The sequence below is a fragment of the Balaenoptera musculus genome, chromosome 5 (genome assembly GCF_009873245.2).
Source record: "Balaenoptera musculus isolate JJ_BM4_2016_0621 chromosome 5, mBalMus1.pri.v3, whole genome shotgun sequence".
Classification (NCBI taxonomy): Eukaryota; Metazoa; Chordata; class Mammalia; order Artiodactyla; family Balaenopteridae; genus Balaenoptera; species Balaenoptera musculus.
In genome coordinates, this window is record NC_045789.1 from 28283839 (window position 1) to 28296132 (window position 12294).

General features: G+C 37.9%; 1 protein-coding gene across 5 annotated transcripts in view; it reads right to left on the reverse strand.

The window, feature by feature from the left end:
- SLC10A7 (solute carrier family 10 member 7) overlaps nucleotides 1–12294 on the reverse strand; it is a 253249-nt gene that overhangs the window by 223313 nt on the left and 17642 nt on the right. For all 5 annotated transcript variants that reach the window (XR_005020096.1, XM_036853914.1, XM_036853915.1 and 2 more), the window contains exon 4: nucleotides 11901–11976. Coding sequence is in view for 4 of the 5 variants with exons in the window: in XM_036853914.1 (XP_036709809.1) it covers nucleotides 11901–11976 (76 nt within the window). In the remaining variant the exon portion in view is untranslated. The remainder of the gene's footprint in view (nucleotides 1–11900; nucleotides 11977–12294) is intronic.

Genomic DNA, 12294 nt, shown 5'->3' on the forward strand with positions numbered 1-12294 from the left:
GGCGCTTCAGGTCTAATATCTTGGCACTTGATTAGAATGCAGCTCAGTCTCACTCAATATATTCAGACCATTAGTTTGGGTCTAAGTGTTCTTGGTCATGAATAATTGACTTAAAAAATCTTACTGCACTAAGCAAGATGTTCTCATTAGATACTTAGAAGACACAGTCTGATGTCTTCATAAAGCAAGTAAAGTTTAAAAGAGTCATTTCCAAAGTTCATAGCAATGCAGTAAAGATTATGCTTGTTTCCTTTAGACTGACAGATGCTAAGCATTTTCATATGAAAGATACATGGATAACGTAATTCTCTGTTATGAAGCAGATAATCTCATAGGGAGAATAAATTGAGAAAGCATAAAGATCTACAATTAACACAATAAAGTAGATCATATTTCACCAAGAAGTAAACAGCTTAAAATGACAGATTACCTCCTCTCATTTATATAAGTCCTTATATATTTTTTCCCAAAGTATATTCATCTAAAACAACCCTGCCTACATACAACTGGTTAAAAAGCTGAAAAAGAGAATACCCAAGATCACAGAGCTAGTTAGCGATGGGGCCAAGAGAAGAAACTAAGTCTTCTCAGATTTAATTTATTAATATTACCATAAGTCCATGGTTTAACAAATTATTGAGAATAAGTCTCCTTTTTCAATAGTAACAACTTTATAAACACATACAAATATATATGTAACTGGCATGTAGTCAATGCACAGATAAGCCAAAGAACCTAAAAAAGGTACTTGCCCAGAATTTGGAAATGAAGGTATAAATAATCAAATTCTCTATAATGAGATACAACAAATGTGAACATTAATCAAATAAGATTAACTAAGAAAAAAGTTATGAGTGCGTTGTTGTTTAGACTAGTGTTTCCTCAAAATCACTAATGGACCCAGGGTACCTCCCTAAAAAAGGAAGTTTGATTATTAAAATGTAACTAATAGAAATAAACCAAATTATTGAAAAATGTTTTATGTTAGTCATAATATATGCAGACAATCTGACATTGAAAAAGAATTAGATAACAAATGTCCAATGTTTATGAAGAACTGTTCAAAGGACACATGGTACCTGATTGTTTCTGTGGTCTGTTTGTTTGTTAGTTACAATGGAACCCGGGGTGGTTTTCCAGGCATTACAGTGTAGAGGAAACATCCTGCAGGTCTGTTCAGTCCTCTTTATCTGGTTCTAAATTCCCAAAGCAATCTTTCCGTAAGTAACTTGACTTCCCGTGCCCTTTAGTTCCCAGAGGGGACAATCTCGGATATCTGACATGAATATTCCATGTCATGGTAAGAAATATTTATACAAAAATGTTGAGGATCTATAATACAAACTAATAAACTGGGATTACCCAGTTTGTTAAATTTATTTAGACACCTGCCATCTTGTAAATTTATTTAAACCCCAACCCTCTTATATTGCAATTTACTGTTTATGTTTTAGATCACTTACGCAACTGAAAATTCTATGAAGGTACGATATACAGGAAGCTATAGTAAGTACTCAACATATATTTTTGAATGAATGAATGAATAGAGTAAATGATTAGACTTAGATCAAACTTTGAGGAAGTAATGATAATGACTCAGAAAACTAGGTGATTTCATCAGTGACAAACCTCTACAATGAGGATAACGTTGATTCTTGCTTGATATGTTCCCTCACAATTTATAAGTACTTCTGCATATGATTTCATGAGATCCTTGTAAGCAATTCTACGAAATAAGGATGCAAACACGATTCATCCTCAGATGAGAAAACCAAGGCTCAGAGAGGTCCAGGGCTTACCTGGTGACCACTCAGACCACTAGGTAAGTAACGGCAAAAGCAGGAATCAAACACCCGCTTTGATTTCCCGGCAAGTGTATCCTTTGCTAAAAGGTCAGGTGGCCTAGCAGCTCAGGTGTGAGGCTGCACCCAGCATGTTAGGCTGGTGTTGTTTAAATACTTCTCACCCAAGATCAGGACTGGTCCTTATGTCTGAGGCAGAGCTGGACCCAAAGGTGGGGGTCAAATGACTTCAGCTATAGAAAGAAGGGCTCGGAAACAGAAATCTGGCGATGCTGAACAAGGTGTTTCAAGACCAAGTCCCTGGAAGACACTCCCATTCAGATGGGAAAGGAGCCAGGTAAGAAGAAAAGGAGTGATGAGAAACATAGGAAGAGAATTAGGAGAGAAGAGGGTCAGAGAAGCAAAAGGAAGTTGGAAGCAAATAGGCGTGGTGTCACAGGTTGAAGTCAGGTCATGAAGGATGAGAAATGGACACTGGATTTGGTGAACAGACATCACTGCCAACCACTGAGAGGACCCATTTGGTTGGAGTGGTAGAAATGGAAGACAATTTGAGAGGCTTTAAGGGGTTAAATGAGAGAATTCTAAGTTACACACAAAAATCTTGGGAAGTCTAGGTATGTTTCAAGCCAGTTTTATAGCAGCTTCAAACAAACCCAGTCCACTCTTCTGAGGACTCCTAAGAATGCTAACCCAATCCAGACAATGAGACTAAAGTTAAAAGGTAGAAATGGAAGACTAGTAGGGACATGGAATTTCTGGCTGCTATTACTTCTGTTCTTTCATCTGTCAATGAGGAAAAACTGTTACCATTTCTCTGAGAGCACAGGAGGCTGGAGGGTAGAAAGTACACACAGGCCAGCTTGCAAGAGGGCTCAACACTGACAGCCTTTTTCAGGCTGTACAAGATTGCTCCAGGAGGCCAGTAAACTCCCACTGCAAGCAAAAGCAGTGACCAAGCCCATTTAACAGGAGAGAAAGGCAAGGCACACAAAAGCCCAGTGATGGCTGAAGCTGAGGCAGTGACTGACAGATCAGATTTCCTTCTCACTTCAAGTCCTCTCTCTGCTGATCAGATCTACTCTAAATGCCTTTATAAATGTTTCAGTGAATCTTATCTTCATGCATTGGATTAGCAAGATCAACTCCCCACTGATAATGCAGAATAACCCTGAAGTGTTTCATGCCTTGCTCATCAGCCAGAAATTGAACATTCCGTCTCCATTTGGACTGTGATGATCTTGATCTTTCACCTCTAGCAAAAATCTTCTCATAGCTATAATTTTAAAGTTCGTAATGAGTGCTTCATTTGCTTTCCAAGCAGACAGAACACCTTTTTTAAATACACTCAGGCTGCCATGACCTTCGTCAATGACTTAAAGAGTTCACCACATGTAATAATTTTCTTTGCTCGGGAGACATTCTTAAGTTTTCTTTGAAGAGATTTGGGCAATAACTCCATCGATGAAATTAAGCGCACGTGCGCACATACACACACACACACATTTTCAACTTGTCACCTTTCTACCATACCTGAAATCAAAACTTTTCCTTAAAATGTACTTGGAATTCTGCATGACTACCAAAGGGTTCTAAAATCCTTCAGCCTGTTAACTGAAACACAATAAATACGTCAGCTAAATCTGTTTACACTAAAAGCAACACACCATCTTAACTCTAGACTAAGCAAGAGGACAGCTTAACGCCTACAGGAAGCAACCACAGTCCACAACCCCAAATGGAACTTCTGGCTACCCTACACAGCTGAATGAGACTGAACTCACTTGGGGTACATTTTGGTTTTTTTCTACACTAAGAAAGAAAAACAATGATTTTAATGATATGGGCCAATGTAAAGCCATTCTACTCTGTTTTGCCTACCTTTGTGAGGTTTTTAATGTGAAATAGAGGTTGTGAATAGTGTAACATGACACTGAATGTAGGCTCCTTGAAGGCAGGCCCCAGATCTTACTCTCCTTTTTTATTCCCTATGGTAAAAGGCAGTGTCTACATAAAGTGGGTGCTAAACTACCGTTGACTAGCACATTCTATTTCTAAAGCTGTATGATGGGCACAGTGGTGTTTATTATTATGCTTTAAACTGGACATATGTGTGTTTTTTGTAGATATGATATTTCATAATTTTAAAAAAGAGGGAGAACCCTGAGGCCCATCCACTATACATTCTAATTCAATAGGTCTAAAGTGGAGATAAGGGATTTTTTTTTTTTCTAATCACCCCAGGTAACGCAGATGTGGGCGATCTATAGAATTCATTTTCAGAAAAAAAACAACAAAAACATAAATAAGCAGACCAACATAAACAACATGCCTGTTATCAGTACACTGCTACTAGTGGTGAAGGTGTTTTACTTTCCTGGTTCAAATTATCAGGCTCAGACTTAAACACAGAGAATATAGTATTTAGCATAAAATATTACTCTCAGATATGCCTGGAAATTCCTTCCTAACTTGCTCTGATTTTCCTCTATTATAATTCTTAATGCTTTTGTTTTCCTTTTCTTTTTTCCTTCAGATATTTGAAGGTAGAAATCCTTAATTACATTTCTCTCCTACTTGGTTTATTGCCCAGACTCACAAAATTTTACAAAGTTATACAGCTTTGCAACTTTACTTGGGAATTAAGACCTCATATTAACTTCATATTTTGAGGAAGGGCTTTTAGCTGAATCCTTCCCTATCTCAGTTTGCAAAAAAAGAAACAGAGGTAAAAGGAGATAGTGCATCTTTTCCCAAACCCTACCTCTCTTGCTTTTTCATTAAACAACAGTATAAGTGTCAAATGAAATAAAAATACCTCTATAACAACAACACAAAAACCACATGATACCTTCTCTCCAAACTTAGGGAAATAATTTTCCAGTTTTTTTTTTTTTTAAAGAAACGCCTTTTATAAAAGAAATCCCTGTGGTAGTTACTATAAGGCAGAAGTTACTTGAATTTAAGTACAATGATTTTCTTAGCAAATCCCATAAAGTTTAAAACCTATGTAAGGCTTTTGGGAAAAAAATCATGTCTTTTACCACCTAACTTTACATTTGGAACGGAGCTGTATACAGTTTTAAACAAAAAATATGTGTTTATACTATGTCTCCCATGTTAGAATAAAAAACATTTTGACCTATCTTCTTTTTTATACTTGGCAATGTAATTAGGACACACACACACACACACACACACACACACACACACACACACTACCACTATCACCACCAATCAGACCATGTCAACATCACACACTACAATCCTGCAGGTTTGAAAAATTGCATTTAAGACACTGGAATGAATAAATAACAATCACAAAAAGGAACCTAACCAAGTTTCCAATACTTAATTGAAAGTAGTTTAAAATTTAAAAGCCACGAAATAAGACTGCCAGTCATCTACACCCTTAAACAGTCTCACTTTAATACCTAAAGGATAAGCTGGCATTCCAGCGTACATGCGTTGTTATGCACGTACCTTGAGTTCCCTCTGCTGCTAAAAATGATTATAAATTGTAATTGGCTCACTGAAACAAAAACAATCTAAGTTATAAAAACAGAAATTGTTTTTTAACTTTAACAAGAAGTAAAAAGGCTATTCTCACCAAAGTACAAGATGTGAGTTTAAGGGATGCAATAACTTTCAATCCATGACAAAAACCTTTCAGTAACAGTTTTACGGAAAAAAGCATTTACAATGAGAGGTATATAAGTAACAGAAAAAAAAAAAAAATTCCTTCTAAGTTATACAGCAACTTTACAAAATAAAATGAAGAGAATCGTTTCAAATGACACTATTGTATCTGCATACGTCCCCAAAAATCATTAAATACAAATATGCTACACTGTCGCACATTTTAACACATGAGAGCATATGCTAAACATGTGTACAGGTATTAAAAGATGTATATATGGGGGCTTCCCTGGTGGCGCAGTGGTTAAGAATCCACCTGCCAATGCAGGGGACATGGGTTCGATCCCTGGTCCGGGAAGATACCACATGCTGCAGAGCAACTAAGCCTGTGCGCCACAACTACTGAGCCTGCGCTCTAGAGCCCGCAAGCCACAATTACTGAAGCTCGCACACCTAGAGCCCATGCTTCACAACAAGAGAAGCCACCTCAATGAGAAGCCCACGCACTGCAACGAAGAGTAGCCCACCGCAACTAAAAGAAAGCCCCCGTCCAGCAACGAAGACCCAACGCAGCCAAAAATAAATAAATAAAATAAAAATTAACAAAAAAAGATGTATATATAAGTATTTGAGAGCATAAACTCAATGTCAATAAGTTTAATAACACAAAATCTGGAAAGAAAAAAGTATTCTTACATGTATAAACACTGCAAAGAATGGTCAGCTGGAAAGAACAGTGTAACATGGAAATATGCCCCAGTAATTTTCCCCCCATGCTAAAATCCATGTGGGGACATAGCCACTGTGTGTGAGACAGAGCAGACAACCATGGTGAAGTAGAATCGAAACCTGCACCTAATGGCACCTGACACTGCACTCAGCTTTTGGATCTTTTCATTTACATGCACCAAAAAATTCATTTTCTATCCTTAGATTAGATTTTTCCAATATATGATACAAAAGATTAATCTTCCCTTACACTTATTTCAACAAAAGCCTATATTCGGTTACCTTATAACAGTATTTTAGAAAACCATGAAACTTAAAATTATCTAATATTTTTACCTACAGATCATTTTCTTCCATAATCTGACATAAATATAAAATAGTCTATTCACTGCACATCGGAAGACATGACCAAAATGGACTTTGAAAGCTTCATTTCTGAAGCTCAGTGTTCAATATTTATGAAAAATTGTGTCTTATTCCCCAGGACTTCAGAAATGCTTGACAGGGCTTCCCTGGTGGCACAGTGGTTAAGAATCCGCCTGCCAATGCAGGGGACACGGGTTCGAGCCCTAGTGCGGGAAGATCCCACATGCTGCGGAGCAACAAAGCCCGTGTGCCACAACTACTGAGCCTGTGCTCTAGAGCCTGCGAGCCACAACTACTGAAGCCCGCATGCCTAGAGCCTGTGCTCCGCAGCAAGAGAAGCCACCGCAATGAGAAGCCTGTGCACCACAACAAAGAGTAGCCCCCACTCGCCGCAACTAAAGAAAGCCCGCGCACAGCAACGAAGACCCAACGCAGCCAAAAATAAAAATAAATAAATAAAATTTTTTAAAAAATGACAGTCATGAAGCTGCACAATATAAACATTTAAAGAACTAGACCAATGATGCTAGAAAACAAAGGAGATGTTCATAAATTCAACATTATTAACATGCAACATTAATGTAAATAATTTAAATATCTACTGGGGAATGAACATATAGATACAATTTCAAATGTTATATGTTAATGTCAAGAAAATGAGTGAACTTTGAACTTCTGCCAAAAGTCATTTGAGAAAGAAAAGTTTTTTAAGGGAATCACATTAGAAAGAAAGAGATAAATGACACCTTTAAACTAATTACCATTAGTCTCAGATATACCACAGGAGACCCTTTCCTCAAATCCTTTCAAGGCAATAGAAAGATAATCATAGCAGGTGCTAATCCAAGACTCCAATAACTTCTCTACCTCACTAATTATGTGGCAACTGAAAGAATTACTTGGCATACTGAAATGCTGGTTAAATCCAACTATCTGCCAATTCCATTCCTACACCGAGAAGTTAAATGTGGCTTAGGGAAAACACATATCCATGATGCCTGGCTTCACTTTAAATGCATGGCTTGATTTCAGCTGGGTCCTTGGTGCTGCCTGGCAATGCTACTATCTTCTCCATTTGACTCACTCTCCCCATCTACATGGCAATTCCACATTTTCTCCTCTCATCTTGAACATTAATAGCACTTATCCCCATCATCACTCTCTGCTGCTGAGAAAAAATGAAAGTCATCAGAAAAAACTCCCAAGTGTATCCTTTCTACCCATCTACGTGGATCTATAGCCAAGCACTCTGCCTTCCCTCCTGTTATTATGAATAAATGGTCCAAGCTCCTACTGAAACTCATACAACCCAATACCATTGTCTCCCACTTGATCAAGTAAACTACTCCAGCACTCTCTCTTAAATCCACAGCTTGCTCTCTGCTGTATGATTTTCATCATGATAGAAATACACTATCCTTTCTGCATTAAAAAAAAAATATCTTGACCCTGCATCTGTCTCTAAATATAGTCCCATTTCTCTATTCCCTTTTATCACAAAGGACCTCATAACAGTGGTCTAGACCTCCTGTCTCTAATTCTTCTCTTCCTGTTTTCCTTGAACCCACTCTACAAGCTTTTGCCCCTATGCTCCACCAAAACCACCCTGGTCAAGGTTACCAGTAACCTCCACATACCTTAATCCAATGGTCAATTCTCGGAATTAATCTTACACAACTCACATCAGCAGAATTTGATACCGCTCATCATACCCTCCTCCTTCAAACCCCTTCTTCACCTGGCTTCCAGGATACCATGCTCTCTTGTTTTTGATTCAGTCTCACTAATTATACTCTGTTGCCTTTGCTGGTTATTCCTCATTGTCCTGACCTCTTAATGTTGGAGGGTGCCAGGACTCAGTCCTTGAACCTCTGCTCTTTTCTACCCATGCTCTCTCCCTAAGGAATCTCATCTTCAATCTTGGCTTTAAATACAATTTATTCACTGATGACTCCCTAATTTATGTCACCAGGTTTAGGCCGCTCTCTCAACTCTCAACCCCTGTATCTCTAATTGCTCACTGACATTTTTGTTTGGATATGTAATAGGCATCTTGACACATCAAAAAAATAAGCTCTTGATCTTTACCATATGGCTGACATTACAAGTGTTCACCAACGTCCAGCTCCCCTCCCCTTCAGGGCACAGGAATGACAACCCATGATAAGGCCACATGACTTGTTCTGGCCAATGTAATGTGAGCAGAAGTGCCATATATCATTTCCAGCCTGGACATGAAAAGCCCATTGTGATTCTCCAATCTCTCTCTTTCCCTGCTGTGGTAACTGAAAATGTTTTGTGTGCCATCCAGATGGTGTACTTCAAGACATGGAGCCTCCACCAACCAGGCTTCCTTAGTGATGGCAAAGACCTTCCCACTGACCAACATGGAACAGGTACCATTAGCAAGAAATAAACTTATATGCTTAACAAGCCATTGAGATTTTGGAGTTCTTAGTTATCACAGTATAGCCTTGCCTACCCAGACTAAATACTCCCCAAAAGCGGCTCTCACATAGTAGTCTTTTCCATCTCAGCAAACTCCATCCTTTTAGCTCCTCAGTCAAAAACCTTGAAGTCATTCTTGACCCCTTTCTTTCTCTCATACCCCACATCCAATTCATCAGCATATCCTGCGCCTTCAGAATACATACAGAATCCAACCACCCTTTACTTTTTCCACTACCATTCTGCTCTTCAAAAGACACTGATAAGAAAATGAAAAGACAAACACAAACTGGGAGAAAACACTTTAAAAGCATATAGATAAAATGAAGGGCTTGTATCCAGAATATATAAAACTCTCCAAGCTCATCAATAAGAAAACAAAACACCCAATTTTTTAAATTTTTAAAAAATTTTTTAAAAAACAAAATTTTAATAGACATTTCCCCAAGAAAGACATGGATAGCAAATAAACACATGGAAAGATAAGAATGCTCACCACTATTAGTCACTGGAAAATGCAAATTAAATTAAAACCACAATGAGATACAACTACATACATATTAGAATGGCTAAAATTAAAAAGAATGACAATACCAAGTATTGATGAGATGTAGAACACTGCAATTCTCATATATTGCCATTTAAAATGTAAAATGATACAACCACTTCAGAAAATACTTTGGCAATTTCTAAAAAGTTAAACATACACTGGTGGTAAAAGAAGAGTGTTTATATATTGACAGATATGGTCCACTCCAGAAGCTGTTTATAGATGACTTATATTTATTGGTGATTCTTCCCTTGGCTGAAAGGTGCTAAAACATACACCTATTAGATGATCCAGCCATTCCACTCCTAAGTATTCTCAAAAGAAAGAAAGTATATTTCCACTTAAAGATTTGTACACAAACGTTCATAGCCCAAAAGTGGAAACTGCCCAAATGTCCATCACCAAGTGAATGGATAATCAAATTGTGGCATATCCATACAAAACACTACTATTCAGCAATAAAAAGGACTGAATTACTAATACACACAACATAGATGAATCTCAAAATAATTATGCTGAGTAAGAGAAGAAAAGGAAAAAAAAAAGAGTACACACTGTATGATTCCGTTACAGTAAGTCCCCTACATACAAACAAGTTCCATTCCAAGAGCGCATTCATAAGTCCATTTGTTCGTAAGTCCAACAAAGTTAGCCTAGGTACCCAACTAACACAATCAGCTATATAGTACTGTACTGTAATAGGTTTATGATACTTTTCACACAAATAGTACATAAAAAACAAACACAAAAATAAAGAAAACATTTTTAATCTTACACTACAGTACCTTGAAAAGTACAATACTACAGTACAACAGCTGGCATACAGGGGCTGGCATTGAGTAAACAGGCAAGAAGAGTTACTGACTGGAGGAGGGAGAGGAGGTGGGAGAGGATAGAGCTGTCAGCAATAGGAGACGGAGGGCAAGGTACAATTTCACTCACGCTTGACATCGATGGAACGCACGTTCGCATCTTTGAAAGTTTGCAACTTGAAGGTTTGTATGTAGGGGACTTACTGTATATAAAACTCTAGAAAATGCAAACATCTATAGTGACAGAAAACAGATCAGAGGTTGCCTGGGGAAGATGACAGGAGGGAGGGATTACACAGCGGTACAAGGAAACTTTTGAGGGTGATGAACACGTTCACTATCTCAATTGTGTTGATGGTTTCCCAAGTATATACATATGTCAAAATGTTAAATTGTTTAAATTGGTGCAGTTTATTGTATGTTGATGATACTTCAATAAACTGTTTTATAAAAGGAATATAGCAGGTACTGAATAAAGTGACTAAAGATGAAAACAGATGCAAAGAAAGCAAAATCCTAAGAACAAATTGCAGTGGGAACATTTATATCCTCCTTCATTCAATAGTATTCTTTTCTGAATGATAAAATATTAGTGGAAAAGGAGGAATAAGCTACTACAAAGCAGAGTCCCTCAGTATAAAGTCGTAGGGTCTTTCAGCCAAGAAAAACCACCTATAAGTAGCTCCCGAAATGGACAACTGCCATCCCAATATATAAGCACTCTTCTTTGGCCACAGTTTCCTAGTAGTTGAATAATTTCTTTGAACTCATCTTAGAAACCTGGCCTAATTTCTCCTTTTTTATATCATCTTCATTTGCCATTAAACTTATATTGACCCTTTTTCCATGAATTTAGTTTGCTACAAATTTTTTTTTTTTTTTTTTTTTTTTATTTATGACTGTGTTGAGTCTTCGTTTCTGTGCGAGGGCTTTCTCTAGTTGCGGCAAGTGGGGGCCACTCTTCATCACGGTGAGCGGGCCTCTCACCATCGCGGCCTCTCTTGTTGTGGAGCACAGGCTCCAGACGCGCAGGCTCAGTAATTGTGGCTCACGGGCCCAGTTGCTCCGTGGCATGTGGGATCTTTCCAGACCAGGGCTCAAACCCGTGTCCCCTGCATTGGCAGGCAGATTCTCAACCACTGCGCCACCAGGGAAGCCCTTGCTACAAATTTTTTAAGAACTAAGGAATGGCCGTAGCGGGTGTCCTCAGTTCATGAGTCTCGGATGTAAAAGTCCCTTGCCTTGGATTCACTGTCTTCTGTCTCCTCATTTCCCAATAAGGTAGAAAAATCACCTTCTCTATTTCATTCACCTCCCTTGCTCTTCTCTTTGAAATCCTTAACTCCACTCATTATTGTCAATTTTAGCATCATCCTAATACATGAATCCACCCACTTCTTTCATAAGCTGCTCTGGTTATGTGTTTTCTGTGACATGACTCCATCATAAAATAGAATAGAATAGAATAGAAAAGAATAGAATAAAATAAAATAAAATATAAAATAAGAGCATAGCACCCACTTATGTTTAAACAAAGTTAGCCCTGTGACTTACCTCGTTTCCACCAACTGCCTTGGTTAAAATCACTGCAGAAGACACAGGGGGAGGCATGCAACCTACTGTCTGCAACCTGAAAAAGAAAAAAATAAGCAACTATAAGTAGGCTTTTGTTTTCAATTATAAATAGTTTTCACTACATTCATTCTAAAATAGCAGAGCTGAGTAAATGAAAATAGGAGAACGTTTACTGATGCACATGCCCTTTTGAGTTTAGACAATTCTATATGAGGCAACGTGGCTTAATAGAAGCTCTCACTCCATTCCACAGACTTGGGTGATTTTATTTTTTAAATTATTTAAGCTCTTATACAATTCAAAAAACAGTCAGGTTATGGTGAGTGTAGTCATTGAAAGATAACCAAAATGGTTAATCATTTGGTAAGTGTAT